Raw genomic sequence first — 21,479 nt, forward strand, 5'->3', positions numbered from 1 at the left:
GCCCATGGTTCTGTTGTTTCCTCTAGGTTTAAATGATTTGGTTCTTTTTTTTAGATTCTAGATGTTGTCTTTGATTTGTTAGATATGTTGCAATCTCAGCGCATTGCTTGTCTTTTAAATGTGAGTGTCTTTTCTCATACAAAACATTGAAATGTATCCTATAATCCAATGTATCAGTCTCATCCTGCTGGCTCAGCTTCTTGTGGCTTAAGAGGGCATCACCTATCCCAAAGTGATCATTTACTTTTCATTATCTCCCAGAATAATATTTGAAGGAGGGAGTTCGACCACGCAGCTACATTTCCCTGTAGAGAGAAGTCAGTTCCCCTCCACTTACAGGTGGAACTTCCTGGAACAAGCCCCTTTGCTTGCTAACGCTCTGCAGTGTACTTTCAGGGCAGCCACATGTGCTGGATGCCCACCCTCGGTCAGGTCCTGCCCACAGCACGGTGCACTTGGACTTCTTGATATTGCATTTGAAGTGGAGGGAGAAAGCTACATTAGCAGGGGGTGTGGTGGTTACAGCCCTGAATAGGCCAATCCTGCCCTTAACCCGGGCAGAAAAATCCAAGAGAGAGAGAAGGCTCACAGTTCTCCCCTGTCTCATCTTAGGTGGAAGAACGTGTTTCTTGGACACAGAGGATGGGGTCATTATTCTGAATTTCCTGTATGAGGTCAAAGCTCTGATTCCTCGTTGTCAAGAGGTATTATTGCTATCCCAGTTTTCCCTAGAAGGAAAAAGCTAAATGTACAGATTGAATGTTATGCCATGTTAAGATTCCAACTCTTAATTTCTGCCTAGAATCAATTTTAGTGTTAGAGACAGGAAGCTTTGATGTGTTTCTTACCACTCACCAGACACTAGTTCATATTATTCCTCCTGTGAAGTAAGTGCTGTTCTCCTTCGGTTTTACAGATGAGAAAACAGGCTTGGAGAGATTAGGTAATGTAGTCAAGGATACACAGCAGGTAAAGAGAGGAACCGGAGCTGAAATTCAGAGTTCGTGTTTGCCCCTCATACCATCCTTCTCACAAAGGATCTGCTAAAAGCGCAGGAAGCTACTAGCTCAAGAAAAGCACATTCTTTTTTTTTTCTTCCTTCAATCAACAACTAGCAAGAGTGCTGCTAGGAAATTGTCTCCACCAAGTGGATATTTTTATTTCTGCTAGTTGGAAATGGAAAATAAGGTATGTGTGGAAAACATTTAACTTTTAAGGGACACCTTGAAGATTTCCTCCATTGGAATTCATTAAAGTCATGGTATTTTACTAATTGAAAAACTCATGGTTGAACGAGCTGGTGATTTCTGTTTACTGCTAACCCATATTCCCTTCAAAGCACCACTTGAACTCCAGCTAGGAAGCATTTTAAGCTAGGCTTTGTTGTTGTTTTTTTTCAGTTTATGCCATCTATTTTTGTTAGTGGGAATGTTTGTCATTTTTTCCAGGGAAGTTAACTATAAATTATACTTCAGAGGACTTCTGAGCAAATATGTTCATGCCTCAGCACTTTAATGTGTTAATTAGCTATTAACGGTGTCAGTAAATTAGACCTGTCAAAAATAATAGCCTCCTTGACTAGGTTTTTACCACCACTTCACTTGAGGGTGTTACTTATAAATTTTAACCTCTGGAACTGTTAAAAAGCAAGGTTGTAGAAGTCTGCTTTGCAAAAGATAACGTCTGAAAGAGCTTGTGGGAAGTCACCCACGGCTTGAGTCTGTGGGTGTTTTAAGAAGCGGTAGCCCCTAATTTACAGACCTCAAGCCTACCAACAACTGGGTTCCATTTATGGCTGGCGGTGGAGTTTATCCCAGGAACTCCAGACCCTGAAGTGCCTTCTTTTGTGTGTGTGCTGTGTGCCTAATCGCTCGGTCATGTCCAACTCTTTGCAACCTCGTGGACTGTAGTCCTCCAGGCTCCACTGTCCATGGGATTTTTCATGCAAGAATACTGGAGTGAGTTACCACTCCCATCTCCAGGGGATCTTCCCCACCCAGGGATCGAACCCCCATCTCCAACATTCTGGGCGGATTCTTTACCGTCTGAGCCACCAGGGAAACCCTTTATGCATGTGATGAGTTAGCAACTTATTGCTACTGTTCTCATGGTAGGCCGAGTTACCTTCCCCTCCACATCAGGGTTCTGGTTGGTTCTGATGAAGGACTGACGTCATCAGAACCTCCTCTCTCTATCTCTCCTCTTGTGCCAAGAGGGCAGAGCCAGTCCTGCTGCAGGTCTCAGAGCTGAGACAGGAGAACCGAGTGAGAAACTCAGAAAAAAATAATATGAGTAATGGTTAAAGTTTAAAGCCTACTGTTATTTTCCCAGTCATATTAAGGGTTGAATGCACCAGCCTGAGATTCTGACCACTGTGGACCATCTGGGAAAATGCATTCCATGTTCTGAGTGATCAGATTTGTAGACTTAACCGTTTGCACGGCTTGTGTGTTTTCTCTACATAAAGTCCATGAGATTACTAAGGTAAATGCAAATTATGGTGGATGATAAGGTTTTCTAGAATAGTTTTTTTTTTTTAAACATTATAGTAGAGGTTATGGGCTTCCCAGGTGGCACTAGTGGTAAAGAATCAGCCTGCCAGTACAGGAGATGCAAAAGACATGGGTTCAATCCCTGGGTCAGGAAGATCCCCTGGAGAAGGGAATGGCAAACCATTCCAGTATTCTTGCCTGGAGAATCTCATGGACAGAGGAGCCTGGTGGGCTACAGTCCATGGGGTTGCAAAGAGCTGGACACGATTGAGCAACTCTTGCTACTACTAAGTCACACATACACTTTCTTGTCTGTTCAGGATTGCAGTAAGAATCAGCTAAAACATCTCAAAACCATAGGTTGAAACAAGTATCTAAAAACTATTGAAACCACACTGTCCCAGGAGCTCTGGTGGTAAGTGATGAGCCAGTTGCGGTTACTCTGGAGGACTCTCTTCAACCTTGCAAGGAACTAACAGGCTTCCTGCCCCTGTGCTTCTACTGCCCCCTGGGTTCTGGCTGGGGGACTTGAGGATTGCAGTTTAAAACGGAGCTGAGTTAATATTTCACAGCAAAGACACAGATCGCCCTTGTAGCACTGCTATTACTACCAAGATAAGCCTTCCTTATCCTGTTTTGCTAGAAATAAGTTTCTTTTACTGTTTTTGACAGCCTCACCATCACACTCTAAAATGGAAGATCGCTGTCCTTGCTTTCTGCATTTGTGGTGGTGGTGGTGTTCAGTTGCTAAGTCATGTCCAACTGTTTGCGACCCCATGGCCTGCAGCATGCCAGGCTCCTCTGTCCTCCACTGTCTCCCAGTATTTGCTCAAACTCATGTCCATTGAGTTGGTGATGCCTTCTAACCATCTCATCCTCTGTCGTCTCCTTCTCCTCCTCCTGCCTTTAATCTTTCCCAGCGTCAGGTTGTTTTCCAATGAGTCGGCTCTTCGCATCAGGTGGCCAAAGTATTGAGCTTCAGCTTCAGCAGCAGTCCTTCCAGTGAATATTCAGGACTGATTTCCTTTAGGATTGACTAGTTTGCATTTGTAGAGGCCTAAATTTGTTCAATTAATTAGAACATCTTCTGGGTACTCTTCCAAATGGATCCTGGGGATAGGAATAAAACCTAAAATTTTATTTTTGACCAAGAAACATGGCCTGGAGGCCACCTTCCAGCATTATTCCCTGAATATATGATTATTGTAGCCTTAGAATTATTTATATGATTATCATAGCCTTTGCTTGAACACAGTAGGAAATGACTTGGTATATCTTGGCACTTATGAGTTTTTTCAAATTAAAAAGTTCAATTCCAAATGTAAACCTGATAGATATTATGTTCATTTGTTTAACAAATATTTACTTACACTGGTGTGTCATCACTATTTCAGATTGAAATATAGCACTGTTTCAGGCTGAAATGAACATAATGACATTTTTTAAATGTATTTATTTAAATCCTATTCATTTAAAATTTGTCAGTGTCTGGACAAAAGCCAGTCTGAAGTTTACCGTCATCCTGGCTGTGCAAATAAGAATATATGACTAAGAAAATGAGTGGTGTAGGAGGAATGTTCAAAGAAACCAACAGAGCAAGCTTTTAGGATACTTGGAAAGTATCCATTTGTATGCAGTTAATTTCATAATTATAAAATATTCTTCTAGGAACTAAACAATGCTTATTTAAACCCAGTGTTATTGTATATGCCCTGAAAATTTTTTAAAAGATCATGAAAATACATCTTGATTTAGATTCCTCATGGTTCATGATGATATTTCAGTTGGTCTCATTTATAATCTTTCACTAATATTAGAAGATGTGACTCTTTGGGAGCTCTCCCCAATTATAAGGTTTTCAATGTCAAAATCATTAAAACATCTGTTTTGAAGGTCTGATGTGCAAAGGAGTAAGAGGGTTGAGATAGTGGCGGATGAAGTTTCTCAGGGTGAAAGGCAGTGTCGTGTGGATTTTGTAGTCAGATCTGGATGGAATTCATTCCAGCCTCTTACTGACTCATCCCTGGCATATCATGTACCTTTTGTGTGTCTCGGTTTCCTCATCTGTGACTGTGGGAATAATGACACTCAGACATGTAGCCTGAGGATCCTGCATATGCCAGACTGAAAAGTGTGTGTCACAGAGCAGGCACTCCATATGGATTAACTTTCTTTCCATTCTTGCTTGTCTTAACATGGGTTTTAACCATTTTATGGTCTTTTTTTTTTTTTTTTGAAAACAGAAAGTCATTCAGGAGGACAATGTAAAATGTGAGTTTCTCCCTGGACAACCACATGTTTTATCCTAATGTAAATGCCCTACTCTAATTGCAGGTTACATCCAGGCGTGTAGAGGACTTATGATTGCCGCTGTCAGCCTGGGCTTTTTCGGTTCCATATTCGCCCTGATTGGCATGAAATGTACCAAAGTCGGAGGCTCAGATAAAGCCAAAGCTAAAATTGCTTGTTTGGCTGGGATTGTATTCATACTGTCAGGTAAATAGTAACTTTCTTCCAAACAAGTTGCTTCAGGATGTTAATGAAACACCAGGAGTCATAGTATTTTCCTTCTGATGCTCTTTAGGGCTGTGCTCAATGACTGGATGTTCCCTGTATGCAAACAAAATCACAACAGAATTCTTTGATCCCCTCTTCGTGGAGCAAAAGTAAGTACTCTTCTTAAGTCTGTATGCTTGTGGCTTACAGGAAATGGATTTAAAATCATCTTCTAAATTAAGGTACCTAAATTTCCTCTATGGCTTATGAAAGTGGGACATACTGACAGAGGCTATTTGATGACATCATTTAAGAGCAAACAGTGTATGTGCTACATTGGCAAAAGATGCAGTGAATCACTGCATTAGTGTTACAAATGTCTTGCAACATACTTGTCTCTAAATAGCTCAAGGCTTAGGATTTAGAACGCTAAAGGTCATCTACTAAACATTGTAAAACTGAAGTCAAATAGGGGAAAAGTGAAAGAGAGGTCGAAGATGGGGAGGAAAGAAGGATAAAGTGTGATAACCGAAAATTAAGAGCTTGCCTTAATAGTTGTCCATCCACAATGATACTTGCCAGATTTTAGGCTGTGGGCCAGTTTCCATCACAGACATTGAGATGAAAACGAGACTGATTCTGAAGATCAGAAATGATTAAATGATAGTGAATAAAATATTATTTTTCATTTTTAATCAGCCTTTTACATTTGTTCTGTTGACTATGGCCTTAACAAGTTCTACCTAATAACCCTTTGTAAAGAAAGTGTACACGATGCAGGTTCTTTAAAAAAATGCTCTTAAGAGTGGCACAGACACCCAGATGTGACCAGTTTCAGCTGCGGGTGAATGCTTTGGCACTTACAGACCAGTTCTCTTGCTGCTGTTGGTTTTTAACTGTGGGCTGTTGCTTTTTATAGTTTCCCTAGGCTTATTTCTTTGCTTTGGAAAAAACCCAAGGAATACCAAATTAGAAATCATAATAGATCAAACAGTTTGTCTTCCGTGAGAATATTCCCATAGATTCCTGTAGAAAACTGCTCATGTATGCATGTGTACTGCTATCAACCAGGCTGGAGATTTTCTTTCAGTCTTCAGATAAAATACTATAGAATTTTAAAAGAGTAATACTAAAATGTCAGATCAGGATCCATTACTTTTTTCTGGTGGATTTAGGAATCTTTAGGAAATGATTTTTCTCGTAGTGTCTCTTGTGTAGTTCATGCATAAATAGTAAATGCTTATATAATGAAATATAAGGAAAATAATAGCTAACACATGTTATGCCCCTACCATTGACCAAGCAGAGCATTGCAAATATTTTATTATTTTACTCTTACAGTAGCCTCTAGTAGAAGAGAAAGAGACAAAAATTAGGAAAATCAATAAGCTGAAAATCGGATATCAACACAAAGTAAACTGTTTCCATAGGTCTTAAAGTAATTTCTGAAGTGAGATTTTGATTTTGGCATATTCTAGGGGAGAGGACTTCCCAAGCTGGCATTGCCTAGAATTTAGTAATTGGTGCCTCTGATGTAGTTTGTGCATGAACTTGGAGATGAATATGTTGGAGAATTGCTGCTAAAGGCAGGGCCAGCCCTAGGGGGCCTGGGTTGAGGGCACCCCTCCAGGGGCGTTCTGATTATTTCCTTGGTGTCTTCATTGATGTTCATGAAAGTAAGTTCCTTGAGATCAGAAAATACATATATATCATCTCTTATTTGCCTAGCATGGTGCCTGGTTAAGTGAAATTCTGATCTGCAGAACTAGTCCTCTTGGGATTAGCAGAAAGGCCTTCTGTTATCTCAGCAGACTGAGGAAGCCCCTGTGAAGATGGAGACAGAAGGCCAGCTCATCCCCCTCTCCCATTATCATACGTTCATCTTCCTAGAGCAGCATCTCTCCCTGCAGCCCTAGACGGCACGGCAGTGGCACAGGGATGTGTGTGTTTAGTTAGCAGTGAGGAACAGGTGTTTGCCACATGCTCTAGTTTAAATTTCTGGTGACTTAATTCATGGCCTAATATATGGACTATCTTGGAAACTGTCTTGTGCATTTGAGAAGAATGTTTATGCTGTTGTTGGTTGGTGTTCTGTATATGTCTGTTAGATCTCATTAGTTTATTGTGTTAAGTTCTCTATTTCCTTATCTTCTGGTTGGTTGTTCTGTTCATTACTGTGAGTGAGATATTGAAATCTCCAACTATTATAGTAGAACCATCTATTCCTTTTTTCGATTCTGTCAGTTTTTGCTTCATAGATATTCTGTCATTATGTGCATAAACGTTTATGGTTGTTATATCTCTTGCTGTATTAAATCTTTCATTAATATAAAAAAAATAAATTTCTGGTGAGCAAATACCTGCCCTAAGATGCATAAACAGTTCAGGCCACAGAACCTGATTTTGTTGCTGTTGTTTTTCTTAAGGATTCTCTACCATGTAAACTGAATCTTTGTGGATTTCCAAGACTCACCTTGGTTGCTTACGCTAGACACACACGACTAAGCTCATCCACAGAGTTCACACCACATTCCTACTATGTGCAGGAAACTCAGGAGGTGCTTTATTGATGAGGGAACAAAATGAGTGGCTTCTGATGTATCATTGGGAATAAGATTGGGGCAGTTGTACCGCAAACACTATCAGGCTTTGTGTTCAGTGGCTGATTATTTCTGAAACCCTTTCTTTCCCACAACTTATCTGGGAAGATTTTTCTTCCTGCCTACAATCATTTGATTTCAATTGCAATCTTTAAAGAGTTTCACCTGGCTATGGTTGTGTTCTGTTATTTCCTCACTTGTTTTTCTTTTGTTTTGCTTCCTTGCTTTCATTCAAGTTGTGATTATGTTTTATGGCTCCAGGATGGACTCCTGCAAAGCCTTGAAAACTGTTTCTCAATGCTTCCCTTTGGGCTATTTGAAACAAACTTCCTCCTTTTTATTAAAGCAATACCTACTAAATTAAAATAAAATCTGTCCTCCTGCAAATTGATGGTCATAAGCACCCTTTAGTATGATTCACCCTGTCATTTTGTTGAAATATAAAGTATTCTCACCATCTGTTGTCCAAACCACTAACTTCCTGAGTGTCTTGCTTTGTTTTTTTCTTAAATAGATGGTTCCAAAGAAGAATTGGTTGGCATAAAGAAACTTCTTTTCAAATCATACAAAGTTAGAGCATTGAACCAATTTCCTTAATTGAGAAAACAGAACATCTGATCTTAGATTTATTCTCTTTTAGTCAGTGAGATTTATCATTAAACATTTTGGCTCAGATATTCATGGTTTGGGTCTTATCATACTCAAGCCTTTTTAATTTCAGAATTTTTAAAACCACGGAGTTATTTACCTCTAGCAAATGGCAACCCATTCCAGTATTCTTGCCTGGAGAATCCCAGGGACCGGGGAGCCTGGTGGGCTGCCGTCTATGGGGTCGCACAGAGTCGGACACGACTGAAGTGACTTAGCAGCAGCAGCAGCAACACTCTTCATTCCTGGAATACAGTTAGTTTCTACTTTAGTATTTAAGTTTTACTAAGGTAAAATCTTTTCACTGTTTTGTTATTTAGTAGTTTAGAAATAAACAGCTGTCTGCTTCCTGGTAAATTCTCTCATTCCTATTATCTATCAAGTTAAATGCACAACAGACAATTCAAGTATGTTTGTAGATTAGACACATTTTCCCGGGTGAACTTGAAAGGACAATCGATCTCACCAGGTGGCCTTGCCAAGATATTTAACTTCTCTCCTCTGTTCTTATTATAACTTAATGAATTATAGATGTTTGTTTACTTAAGCTTGTTCCAATCATGAGGTTATTTGCAGAATGAATTAATGCTGGTAAGAGGTTCATAGAGTCTCAGGTAAGGGATTCCATAGCAGTGCCAAGTGTTAAGAACAAACCAGAATTTGACTGTTAAATATTAAGAAGGATTCACTTTGTTCTGTGGTAGGACTGACCACCTGAGATCATCAGAATTGCTCTGATGCTTTTTTCATGCTGGCAGAACTTAATATACTTAGAAATCAAACGTTTGACAACTGTGTTTTGTTTTCACTGACCAGTATACGAAGCCACGATTTCTTCCAGTTTGCCATGCTTCCTGGTGACTCAGCTTTTACCACGACCACCCCTTTCCCTCTCCTTTTCACATCCCGGCCCACCTCTGTGTATCCTGCAGGAATTGCATTCTGGGTGAGGTGCCCACCAGGGTGCTCCCTTTGCTCCTGGTGCTTCTGTTACAATCCCACTGGGCAGGGGCACTTGGCTGCTGGTCCATCTTCCAAACGAGACCAGGAGCATCTCGAAGCGAAGATCACATCTTGCTGCTTTGGGCATCTCTTGTAACTAGTCCATACTCTATGATGTTTACAGCAAGGATGATTAGTAAGCAGTGGTGTATAGCTGTCTGTCTGTCTGTCTGCATCTCTCCTAGGGTGGAAAGACTGAGCATGTTTGGGGAGATTAGTTAAAGGGATGGGGGAGGGGAGACCTCAAGAATGAGGACCCTGGATCCAGGCTGCCTGGGAGAGAACACCAGCTCTGCCATCTTTTAGTGGTGTAGCCTTGAAGAAATTACTTGTCCTTTCTTGTGTCCTGTGTTCCTCATCTGTAAAATGGGAAGAACGAGAACTACGAGTTTATCGTGAGGATTAAATGAGATGGTACATTTCAGCTGTTTAGACTGGTGCCTAGAGTAGGCACTCAGTGAACGCTATTCTTTTAAATGCGACTGACCCTTAAGCAGAGGCTATTACGTAGCAGTTCATTTATTTTACATTTCCTAAATTTGAGAATTCTCCACGAAGTTTCCATATGTAAGTAGATGCTTATTTAAATTATCCCTTTCTACTCTAGCCATGTTTTGGGAGGTGCCTACCACTATTTTGTGGCTCTTTGGGAAAACTTGGGTAGGAAATCTTGTGGTGTCTTGCAGATCACTGAGTAAGCTGTTAACTAACGTGAATTGCATAAGGGAGAGGAGAATGCAGCAGCCTTGGGAGACACATGGATTGGTGGGCACTAAACGGCCTGCTTCTGGTACCTGGGACCCCAAAAGAATGCGGGGTATTTGGGGAAAGGTGTGCTTGTAGATAATGCCTGTAGAATGCTTGTTCACATAAAATCCATCCATGCGGTGATACAGAGCTTGGATTATATAAGTGTTAATTGCTCAGTCACGTCCAGCTGTTTGCGACCCCATGGACTGGGGCTTGTCAGGCCCTTCTGTCCATGGAATTCTCCAGGCAAGAGTACCGAAGTGGATTGCCATTTCCTTCTCCAAGGATTATATAAGCCTTTGAGTTAAGTTTCTTTTTGAGGGTAATGTTTCAAAGATCAGTATACCATTGGAATTCAATTTTTAAAAGTTAGCATTGATAATATATGGCTGTGCTTCCTAAACTTGGAACTTTTAAAACATATTTAGTTGTTTTAAGGTAACGGCAATGTTTTGGCTGCTACCACCCTTGATTAACATAAGGAGTAGGACAGTATGTTTGGAAAAAAGTCCATCCTTGAGGTCAAAAGACTTGGCTTCTAGCTCTGCAACCTCTAGCAAGCTCGCTTTTCTCTGGGGATCTTAAAAGGATAAGGTCTTTTTCTTTTGTTAAACAGTTTTTGTTTTGTTTACAGAGGAGCCACAGTTTCTTTTTTCAAGTCCAGCAAGCCCTGATTTTAATTACTACCCTCACCTCTTTTTGTGCTGGGTGAAAAGACAGCTGGAGGGAATTCTGAAAAAAATTCCATACCCCAGAGCCACTGAGAAGGCACTGAGCCAGGGAGAGAGGGAAAACACATCTTTCTGAAATGACAAGCCCAAAACATTGCACTGATTGTATCTTTTCATATTGATACCATCTTTTCCTTAGCTAAGGTGAAAAGGGAGAAAGAGTGATGGCCAAGAGCTCGGATTGGCTTATGGTATCCTTTGCTATGCAAAAGCTTTAGTTAAGCCCCATTTGTTTATTTTTGTTTTTATTTTATTACTGTGGGTCAAAAAGGTTGAGATTAACTGATTGACTTGATGTACAACAGAAACTAACACAACATTATAAAGCAACTATGTGTGTTAGTAGCTCAGTCATGTCTGACTCTTTGAGATCCTGTGGACTGTAGCTCACCAGGCTCTTAAAGCAACTATACTCCAATAAACATTAATTTAAAAAAAAAAAAAAGCTGGAGGATTGGCATTAGTTATGGGTTTTAAATCCTGGTTCTACTATTTACTTAGCAGAGGTATGGAGAGGCAAGTAATTTAATCTCACTCAGGTTCAGTTTTCTCTGATGGTAGGAAGAACTATCTCTTAGAATTGAAGATCAAATATGATAATACATGCCAAAATGCTTAACACAAAAAACAAAATCCTGGTACAGTGATCTGACAGTAGCTGTTGTTATGGTGGACTCTTACTTGAACCACATCTATACAGATTTGGGAGAACATGTAATGTTTACTTTGCAAACACATGTTCTTCTGCTTTGGTTGTTAGGCTTCATTGTCCTTTAATTATTTGTTTAATGTCTGACCATCTCCTCTAGACTGTAAGATCCTTCTTGAGAACAGCGTTGTGTTCTCTCATTCACCCTGAAACAAGGCTAAAATAGGAGGTGAGTATGAAATGCATCAGAATTTAGACCACTGAGTGTGGTCCTCGCGTTAGGAAATGGACAGTAGCCTGGAGCCCTAGCCCAGCCAGGTGAATGAGAATTAACTTCATCTAGTAAGTCAAGGTATATTTTAATGCCTTAGATCATTATGGCTCTTTTTTTGGGAAAATTCTGGTCATTAATCTGTGCTTTACTTTCTCTCTATAGAAAGAAAACATGTTCCCTATTACTTGTTTACTAGATTCACAATTATATACATGAATTCAGGTCATAAGACTGCTTGTATGAGTCCTTTCCATTGAACGGAATACGTGAGGGATAATCCAAGAACGACATTCTGCATCTGTAAAACAGAGATCAGTCCTAGGCCTGTCAATCCTGCATCTGCCTGGTGCTAAGCAGACGGGTAGCCTTTCCGAATAATGAAGAAATTCTGGCGATTGTTAACAGCTCAATAAAGAGTGGGAAAGCTGGTCTAGGGCCAGGAAGATGATCGTTAACAAAAGACAGACCTGCAGCAGATCATCTGAAATTTGGATCATCTCCTGAGGGGCTGGAGTCAGCTTCTCAGTGTTACCAGAAGTGAAGAAAGATTTCCAGGCAGAGATGGAGTTTCCCAATGAATGTCAGAGGAGGCGTGGCCCGGAACAAACCTGAATGGATGTTACGTGGCTCACCCTCAGTCCTGTTTTTCAATAGTACTTCCATTTTTGCCAGATCACGCGCACTGATGGGTGTGAATTCAAGCCACTGTTGAATAAGTCTGCTGTATGTGTCTTTCAAAAGAAGGAAGAAGAAAAAGTCTCTAAGAGAGAGAACCGCGTCACAGAATCCCTCGTATCCAGCTGTTAGAAGCTATTGGTATAGACGTGGAGTCTCTTTAAGACTTTAGCTTTAAAATGGTTCAATTTATTAAATAGTTGACTTTGACAGAATTGATAAAAAGCTCAAAAGGAAATGATACTCTCCTTGGAATAGAGTCTATATTTAGTGACTTCAAGAAAATCTAAAAATATGTTTAAAAACAGGAGTAAGTGAACCAGTTCCATGACCAGTGATTGAACCCGTGCCCCCTGCAGTGGAAGCTCAGAGTCCTAACCACTGGACCTCCAGGGAATTCCCAAACCAGTTTTTAATATAAGCCACACTGGTGACTCTTAAATCCCTTCAGAAAGTTTCAGTTTGCTTAAATGAATATAAAGACATAGTTCCCAACAGCTGAGCTGCGTGGGTAGTTATCCTCTGATTTCTACCCATTTATATGCTGTTTTTAAGTGAATTCACAGGGCTGAGCTATGATTTGAGTTCTACCACTCTATGCCCTAATGGACCACTATCAATTATTAGAGACTTATTTTTAACCATGATACTGGCACTGGCATCCTGTTTTAGAAAGCTAAATGTTTTAAGAAAAATCTCAGACTGTTTTTTCCAGGAGTATTTACACTGAAAGTTAAATACTAATGCATAGTTTCAGGAGAGAAAACAGCCTAAGCTCTAAGGAGAAAAATAAAGAAAAATAGAAAGTATCGTTAAATTGTCATACTATAATAATGTCCTCCATGTTGAAATGTTCAGTGTGCTCATCCTTTAGTTGTGTTTGCAGTAACAGCATGACAGTGGATGGACTGGATGCCAGCTTACTGTAGGAATTGCAGATATTTTAAAGAGGTCCATTGACCGGTACCTACAACTTGGCAAGCCCTCTGTTTGTTTTATTTGTATGTCATCCAAACATCATACAAGAAGGGCCTATTGTGGGAATCCAGGATATCCTTTGTAGATGTGTAACATGATATTTAATGAAGGTATCTTATAAAACTACCAGGTTAACACTCTTGATCTGGCCAGCTCTTTTCACCTGTACACTTCACCGTCCAGTCCTCTTCCAAGCTGGTTTTTGTGCACACTGAAGGCTTTTCCCCCACTTACACTGACTTGTTTCTGCCACTGCCTCTGATTGGAACATTTTGAGAAGTTTCTTCCTTCCCAGAGCCTAATCAGTGCTTTAGTGCAGGATGAGGTGCTTATAGCTCTTCCTTTAGCTCTCACCTCGATTCCCCAGGTAAAGCAACGCAAGAGTGAAAAAGAAGGGATCACAAGGCAGTATGTATTATGTAAAAACGGCAACCCCCTCTAGGACTCTTGCCTGGAGAATCCCACGGACAGAGGAGCCTGGCTGACTCCAGTCCGTGGGGGTCACAACGAGTCGGACACAACTGAAGCGACTTAGCCTGCATGCACACGCCAAGTTGTAGTGTGTATTATATAAGTCACCTCTTCCCAATTGCAAATGGAAGCTGTGAAGTTAACTGAAAAGCTAGATCTGGAAATGGGCAAGTAGACCACCAGGCCCTTGTCTTGTGTAAATGCAGCTTCCTGCTCCCACTGGCTAGTGGCTGGGGCCACAGTGTCACACCACCACCGCCGCCTGCCCCTGCCCAGATGGGAGTTCAGACATCGTGACACCGCACGCCGAAAAGGATGAGACAAAGCTCAGGACAGGCACAGGGCATGCATGCCAGATGCTGTCCACAGTATGGGGAGGCCTTGATACCTAAGCCTGACCCTGCACCAGGTTCAGGGGGGGTAGCCTGACCTTGACCCCAACTTTCCCCTCCTACTCTCAACTCTTCCTTTCGTTCTCAGCCCCTCTGCGGATTCTATGATCAAAACAGACCCTTCCCCCTCTGACTTCATTTAACACTGAAAAGCACCATTAGGTAGGGAATGTCATCCATTTGTTTTCACCTTGTGATAGAGGTCTGTGAGCTAAAAGTCTGAAAGTCACTTACTTAAAAAAAAAAAAAACACCTAATTTTTCAGGAAAAGGACAGGCAGACCTGAGAACATCACAACCACTGAGATTTTGGTATACTTTTCTCATTCTATATTTGTTTCTCCAAAACATACATATATATATATATCTCCCCTGAAAGGATATCCTCCAGCCCTCCACTGTGATTTCCTTTGTTGTTCTCGGTAGTGTTGTTTGTACCTTTGTATGGTGACCTCTCCAAGGCAAGGGCTGTCTTACTTACCTTTGCATCTGTTCTAGTCATCAGTGGTTGTACTGTGGCCTGGCATCAAGGAGAGGCTTCATAGCAGGCTGTCACTAAATGATACTTTTTTATTCATCTCTCACTGGACTGTAGTGATAAGCACGATGAGGCTGTATCTATTGTGGACACTGTAGAGGAAGAAAAACGATTTTTTCCTCTACTCTCCTAGGTTCTCTGCTGGGAAGAAAGATAGATTAATAAGAGAAAACTGGAGTTTGTTTATATGTGCATCGCCCCTACACAAGAGAGTACCCAATGGCGTGTAATTCAAAGGGTGGCTAGAACTTGGGCTTATATAGCATCTTAACAAAAGAACAGTACATCTGTAGAGAAGTGACAAGACAAAGGAAAAAGGACTTTGAGCTTCTAGAGGCACAAATTGTGGGAAGGCACATGAGGAGGGACAATCCTAAAGGAAATAAGCCCTGACTATTCATTGGAAGGACTGATGTTGAAGCTGAAACTCCAATACTTTGGCCACGTGATGCAAAGAACTGACTCATTGGAAAAGACCCTGAGGCTAGGAAAGATTGAAGGCAGGAGGAGAAGGGGACAACAGAGGATGAGATGGTTGGATGGCATCACCAACTTGATGGACGTGAGTTTGAGCAAGCTCCGGGAGCTGGTGATGGACAGGGAAGCCTGGCGTGTTGCAGCCCATGGGGTTGCAAAGAGTCAGTCACAATTGAGTGACTTGCCTGAATGTGAGGAGGAAACTAATGAAATATGCAAATTAGTGAAGTTCGTTAATGTGGATTGCTCCGGTGCCACTTGTGGGCTAAGCAGGATGTTCAGTGTGTCTGAGAATTAACTTCTTCCTGGTAGTGAGGGGATAAGGGACAGTTTTACACATTTATGCCCTGCTTTTAGGCAAACGGGGAGAAGGCAGAGAGCTTTCCTGTTTCCTCTCAGTTGCTTTTGGCTCCTTGTGCCAAAGTGGCATAGGTGGGGTGGCATGTTCTGTCACCCTTTGGCACCTTGCACATGACTGCACACAGCAGATGCTTAACCAGTTACTGAATTGAACGAAAATAAAAGCAGAGGCAACTCTCCTTTTTCCAGCTAAAGCCTACCTAAATAATTTACCCTGCACAACAGGATAAATAGATGGGAACGTTTGGGCTTCAGGCAGAGCCCAGAGGCAATGTGCTGGCAGAGCCAGGAGGCCTCACCTTGAGTCCACGGCTTCTGCTTTACCCAAAGGGATGCTGATGCCTTCAGCTTCCTTTCAGCTTCCTTTTGGGATGTTGGGAAGATACAGTTGAGTGAAGGCTATAAAAACACTTTGAGAAAAGTATAAAGCATTCTTTACAGATATTATTGCTTCCTGTATAAGCTCCCATAGCAGGTGTATTATGAGCATTTAGTAAGTGTTGGCCAGTAGTGTTACGTGCTGTTTACTCCCCAAATCAGTAAGCTTTAACACTTGTGTGGTACTCTTCACAGGTATGAGTTAGGAGCTGCTCTGTTTATTGGATGGGCAGGAGCCTCACTCTGCATAATTGGTGGTGTCATATTTTGCTTTTCAATATCTGACAACAACAAAGCACCCAGGTATGAAAAGAGACAAAAATGACCTGTTAAAAAGTACAATACGATTCTAAATTGTTATATGTAGGATAAATTATAGGTAGTTCATATGATTCTTAGAAACTTGAAACACCCAGAATTGGGAAAGGCTAAGAATATATAGTAAATATAACATTTAATGTGGTAAAATTATATTGAATAGAATATAATTATAGTTAATTTAAAAAGCAGAGCTTGTGTTGATATAGGACAGAAACCAACACAATACTGTAAAGCAATTATCCTTCCATTAAAAAAACATTTTTTTTTTTTGATGAAGCATCAAAAAAACAGCAGAGTTTGACATTCTAACTTTCCAAAGCTATTGCTGTTAAGTAGAAATCTTGTCTAACTTTAGGGGCATATTCTTCACTTTGGCCTCATAATTTTCACATAGGTGGAAACTGCTGATTAAGGTCATCGCAGTCTCCAAGATTCTGGGAAGATAAGTTTTATGTAAGTTTTGAAGGAGAATAACTGAACAAACTAAGAAGCCATAAGTTTCTTCTGAGATTCTTAGTCACACTAGCTGTTCTGAGATGACACTGACGTATTTCTTGGGCTGAGAAGGGAATAAAGCTAAACATAATCAGGGAAAGACAACTTAGCTGTGACAGAAATGGGGGGATATGGTTTCTTCCTATTTTTCTTTGTCCTACATGTAAAAGACCATCTACCAAACTGTTTTGCCTTTCAGAATGGGATACACGTACAATGGGGCCACGTCTGTCATGTCTTCTCGGACAAAGTATCACGGCAGAGAAGGAGAGTTTAAAACCTCAAACCCTTCAAAACAGTTTGATAAAAACGCTTATGTCTAAAAAGAGAGCTGCCTTCAAGCTGTGTCTTGAGCTTGTTCTAAACGTGAACTGTTCACAAAATGATGCCATCAAGGCCCTCCTATAATTAACACTCAAACTATTTTTAAAATATGAATTTGAAGAATTTGTTGATTCTTGGATGTAAATGTTCTTCTATAGTTACATACTAATCACTTTCTGTTGTGGCTTTCTATAAAAAAAAAATAAACAGGCTATTTACAAGATTTGTATATATCTTATACATCTGTGTTTAACACCAAAGATTCCAGAAGTGTTCATAATGTAGCCTTCTTAATCATCCAGACCTTGCAGTATTTGTCCCCATTTTTTATGTGTTTTTTCCTTCATACATTAAACAGAGTGTATTAAGGAGTCATGGCTTGTAAACAGTATAGGGGTGATCTGAGACTATTCCTCGGGAGATGTCCAGGTTGAATGGACAGGTACTGGCTGGGCAGAGCCGATTTCTAGCTACTGACACCTGCCTGTCACCACCGTGCTTCTCAACGGCTGCTCCAGGAAGGGCTCACGGGGCCAAGATGCTGCTGCCCTCTACCCGGCCGGTCCTCCTCCGGTACAGAGAGCAGATCTGGATACGCTGGTCATGGCCGACTCTGAGGCTGACAGAGGAAGGCCTGGAGCCGCATGGTCCCTGCCTCACTCAGAAACAATGGACCGAGTTCCTGAGGACCTGTGTCGCTCAGGCTGTGTGTGTGGAACCAACTGGCAATGGAGAGACAGCCTTTTTTTCAAGACGTGTAAGTTCCTCCAGGGATCTCTGACCAAAGACAATGTTTTATTTCTCAAACCAGCTCTTTAATGTCATATCCACAGGGCAGTAGTCACCTCAGCCTGTGAGTGCCTGTCGCTGCTCTAAACGCTCTGTGTGCCCTCACTCACTGCAGCCTCATCGCCACCCTCTGAGGTAAGTACTAGAGGACCCTGAGCTGACAGAGATTGAAATGAAAGCAGAGAAGTTGAAGTGACTTGCCACAGCACGTGACAAAACCTCGAGGACTTTGAACTGAGGCACTCTAGGGTGAAGTATACAGTCTCAAGCTGTGGCTAAGAATCGCTTAGCCGTGTCATCTGTGACTCAGGTACCCGACAATATACCAGTCACAGCATGGGTGACAGTGACATCTTCCTCAAGCATGAAGGACTTAAAAAGGAAAAATCACATTGTTTGGAGGTGCTCACTGAAAAGAAAATGGACGAGTTTATTACTGATAAACTTTTTTTTCCAGACCATGATAATACTTCAATACCTTTTCCGGGGATACAAATGAACTGAAAACCACTGAGGGAGGCTAGGTGCTATAAGCCAATGTGGGCACAGGGTTTGGTGAATGTGTGTTTAAAACAAATTTTTAAATTTTAGAGCTGTACTGGTGAAGAAAATATTTTGACTGTATTGAACTATCACAGCTTCTGAAGAATTGAGGGCAAGAAGGGGTCAAAGTGCAGAAAAACTGTCAGGAGCCAGAAACATTAGCCGTGTGTCCGTGACAGGAAATATAAGGCGATGGTCCAAAGGAAAATGAGCAAACCAGTTCTAGTACAACCTAACATGACAGGACTAAACAGAATATCAGCTTTTGCGACACAGACGCATAAAGATTTGGGTTACTTAGCAGATGTTCGTCGTATTTCCCCAATCCTTGCTGTTTAGGAATAAAGACGTGGCAGACCCGGGGAGTTGAGGCCTGGTTTAAAGCCAGCTTTTGTCATTTTCTAGTCATATGGCTTTTGGCAAGTTATTGTATAGCTCAGTTTCTCACATCTTTTAAGAAGAAGATTAGAATAATAGGTCTCAAAGTTTTTCTCATCAAATGAACTAATGTATACTAAAACAGAACAGGGAGCTCAACGGATCTAAGTGGATATGTGAGTGAATGCAGGAGCCCAGGTGCCTTCCTAGGCATCGTTTTAGGTTGCTTATCTTTGTCTTACTACAGTGAAGATTTGATTCAGGGTTTATTAGAGCTTTAGAAACTGATATTTAAAGCAAGTATATTTGCATTAAATGGCCTTCGTGGAAAGTTTTTAAAAAGGTAAGTGGCCTACAAGTAAAAAGGACCCTGGTGGGGCCAAAACAGATAAAAGAAAAATTGCTTTTAGATCAGCATGTTACATGGCATAGCTACTAAGACAAGCTTAAATCCTTGATTGAGATGAGTTTAACTTGAAATCAGCTCTAATAACTCAGCCACAGTCACAAGGGTGTCATTGAGGGTTTTACTTGAAAGGCTGATAAAACAAAGAGAGGTCCAAATCCTAACAGACCATTTAGTTAAAATATTACTTTTTGGAGGGAAACAAAAGTACAGAGAGTACCACAAAGTATGCAAAAAACAGTTTATATGAACGTGTTGACTATTGATAATGTCACTGTTAAGAATATTAACTAAGTTAGTTTTGAGGTATTTTCTAATGCAGAAAGGGCATTTTAAGAAAGTGAAAAAAAACTACAGACACATATGAATTCAGTATTGACTCAATCTATTCTATTCATAGTCTGATAAATTAACTGATATTTAAAATGGCTACATTTTATTCATAAAATATCCAAGGTCAAGGTTATACTGCAGAAATAGTATTTTAAGTTCTAAAACATGCTTACAGTGGCCCAAAGCTGCATATGGTAAAAGTACTTCCGGAAAATGTAGTTAATATGAGCCTAGCTATATTTTTACTAACTCTAAACTTACTTCTAGATGAAAAATAAGCTGTCTACTTTTAAAATTTCACTGATTTCCACCAATTCCATTTTAAGGATACTAACAGAACTTTATAATAAAACACTTCCAACATGACAATGTACATAAGGTATTTTTTTAAAAAGTTTAAATGTAAACTAAAACCTGCTATCAGTTTAAAAAAGAATTCACTTAAAAACTAGTTGAAAAAAATACACCTAAACACTAGAGTACTGTTCTGAAGAAAAAACTTTTTATGACTTCAGTGACACATGATTTTTAAGCAGCAGCAGCATTCTTAAATACCTTGATATGCTTCAAATGCTTCAAAATACTGTTGACAATTTGTGTGTTGTTTTTTTTTAAACACTGCATTAGGTGCCATTAAAGAGACTCTTGTTCTCTGAGAGCCGGTTTCCTTGTTATTGCAGGAGATACTGTCAGGCAGGACAATTACAGTTGTGTAGGCAGTGCTGAAATACCACGATACCAAATACTGCTGAAGTCTGGACGGACCTCCTGACACACAGGGTGACAGCTACACATCTGAAGAGTCACTCCAGTCAGTCACGGTTACTAAGCTGCTTTTCAGTGTGCTGGACTCATCCTGAGGTCCTATGTGGGAGACAGAAAGGGAGGGCGGGGAGGCCCCAGTGATTAAACGAGCACATGGTCCAGCCAGTAAAAGCTCCAAAACTTCACACTGTAATTCGTCACTTGGGCCTGAGTCAGCTTGCCAACCCCAACCCCAGCTCCCACAAGCTGGGGCAGGACGCTGCAGACCGTCCCGCCACCACAGGACGGCCATGTCTCTAGGTCAGCCGCACAGGGCCCTCGTAGCAAAGCTTCCACCCGGCCCCCACCTCCTGGCATTCAGCACAGCGCCCGCAGGCGGGCAGCCATAAAGAGAGGAGAATAAAATTCACAAGCCAAGGAGGGACTAAATGCTAAAATTAGGTTCTCTAGCATAGATGAGCTTAAAGGTGAGGTTAGATCAAAAGTGCCTTAAGCCACTGAAGCAGAGTACAGAGAATTCCACTTGAGCGTGACTAGGGATGTTTTCTTTGAGGGGCGTGGGGTCATGGCACCGGGAGGAGGAAATGTACTCAGGGCATTCTGAGTGTCCTGAGCGTCCCGTGTCCTTCCACAGTCACTGTAGCGTAAACACGTCTTTTGCTTTTTCAGTGATGAGGTTGGATGCTGAGACAAAGCACAGAAAACTTATGATGGTGACAGAACAGAAGGTCAGTGTTAACAACTGACACACTGGTGGAGAGAAGAGATCAAGTGAGGACACAGGCAGCAATGGTTCATCTTAGAAATGCGGGGGGTGGGGTACAAGATCCTGCCATAAACAGACCAAGAGATGTGCATGTATTCATTTAAAATTATAGATGGGGGGGGGACGAAAGTACCAAAGAGGGGGCATGAGAGGTGCAGGCAGTGGAGAAGGAGCCAAATCTTCATCTGTCTTATCAGCACCTAGAAAGTTCACGTCTAAAATCGATAAGTCTACAAACAAGTCTGAACTGGTTACTTGCAGGGATGTAGGATGGCTGGGAGGAGGCACTGTGTGTGTTGGGGGGGGGGGTTGGGGGGACGTGGCAAAGAACTCTGATTTAAAAAAATACAAATTATATTTTCTGATTTTAAAGATTAAATGTGTTGAGAGGTTAAGTGACTGGACTTATTATCCAGACTCTAGCCTGGGTGGATAGGATCAATGGTAGT

The 21,479-nt window shown here is 41.1% G+C and overlaps 2 protein-coding genes across 7 annotated transcripts in view; one reads left to right on the top strand and one right to left on the bottom strand.

Moving 5' to 3' along the window:
- The window catches only part of CLDN10 (claudin 10), a 95,398-nt gene extending 75,241 nt beyond the window's left edge, over window positions 1-20,157 (top strand). For all 3 annotated transcript variants that reach the window (XM_081550332.1, XM_081550333.1, XM_081550331.1), the window contains exons 2-5: window positions 4,827-4,988; window positions 5,077-5,158; window positions 16,106-16,213; window positions 16,926-20,157. In XM_081550332.1, the coding sequence (XP_081406458.1) occupies window positions 4,827-4,988; window positions 5,077-5,158; window positions 16,106-16,213; window positions 16,926-17,049 (476 nt within the window). In that variant the 3' untranslated portion in view covers window positions 17,050-20,157. The remainder of the gene's footprint in view (window positions 1-4,826; window positions 4,989-5,076; window positions 5,159-16,105; window positions 16,214-16,925) is intronic.
- DZIP1 (DAZ interacting zinc finger protein 1) overlaps window positions 19,535-21,479 on the bottom strand; it is a 48,378-nt gene continuing 46,433 nt past the window's right edge. For all 4 annotated transcript variants that reach the window (XM_081550330.1, XM_081550329.1, XM_081550327.1 and 1 more), the window contains one exon: window positions 19,535-20,363. In XM_081550330.1, coding sequence (XP_081406456.1) covers window positions 20,287-20,363 — 77 coding nt within the window. In that variant the 3' untranslated portion in view covers window positions 19,535-20,286. The remainder of the gene's footprint in view (window positions 20,364-21,479) is intronic.

The sequence above is a fragment of the Giraffa tippelskirchi genome, chromosome 12, assembly GCF_054371585.1.
Source record: "Giraffa tippelskirchi isolate mGirTip1 chromosome 12, T2T-mGirTip1v1.2.pri, whole genome shotgun sequence".
Lineage (NCBI taxonomy): Eukaryota > Metazoa > Chordata > Mammalia > Artiodactyla > Giraffidae > Giraffa > Giraffa tippelskirchi.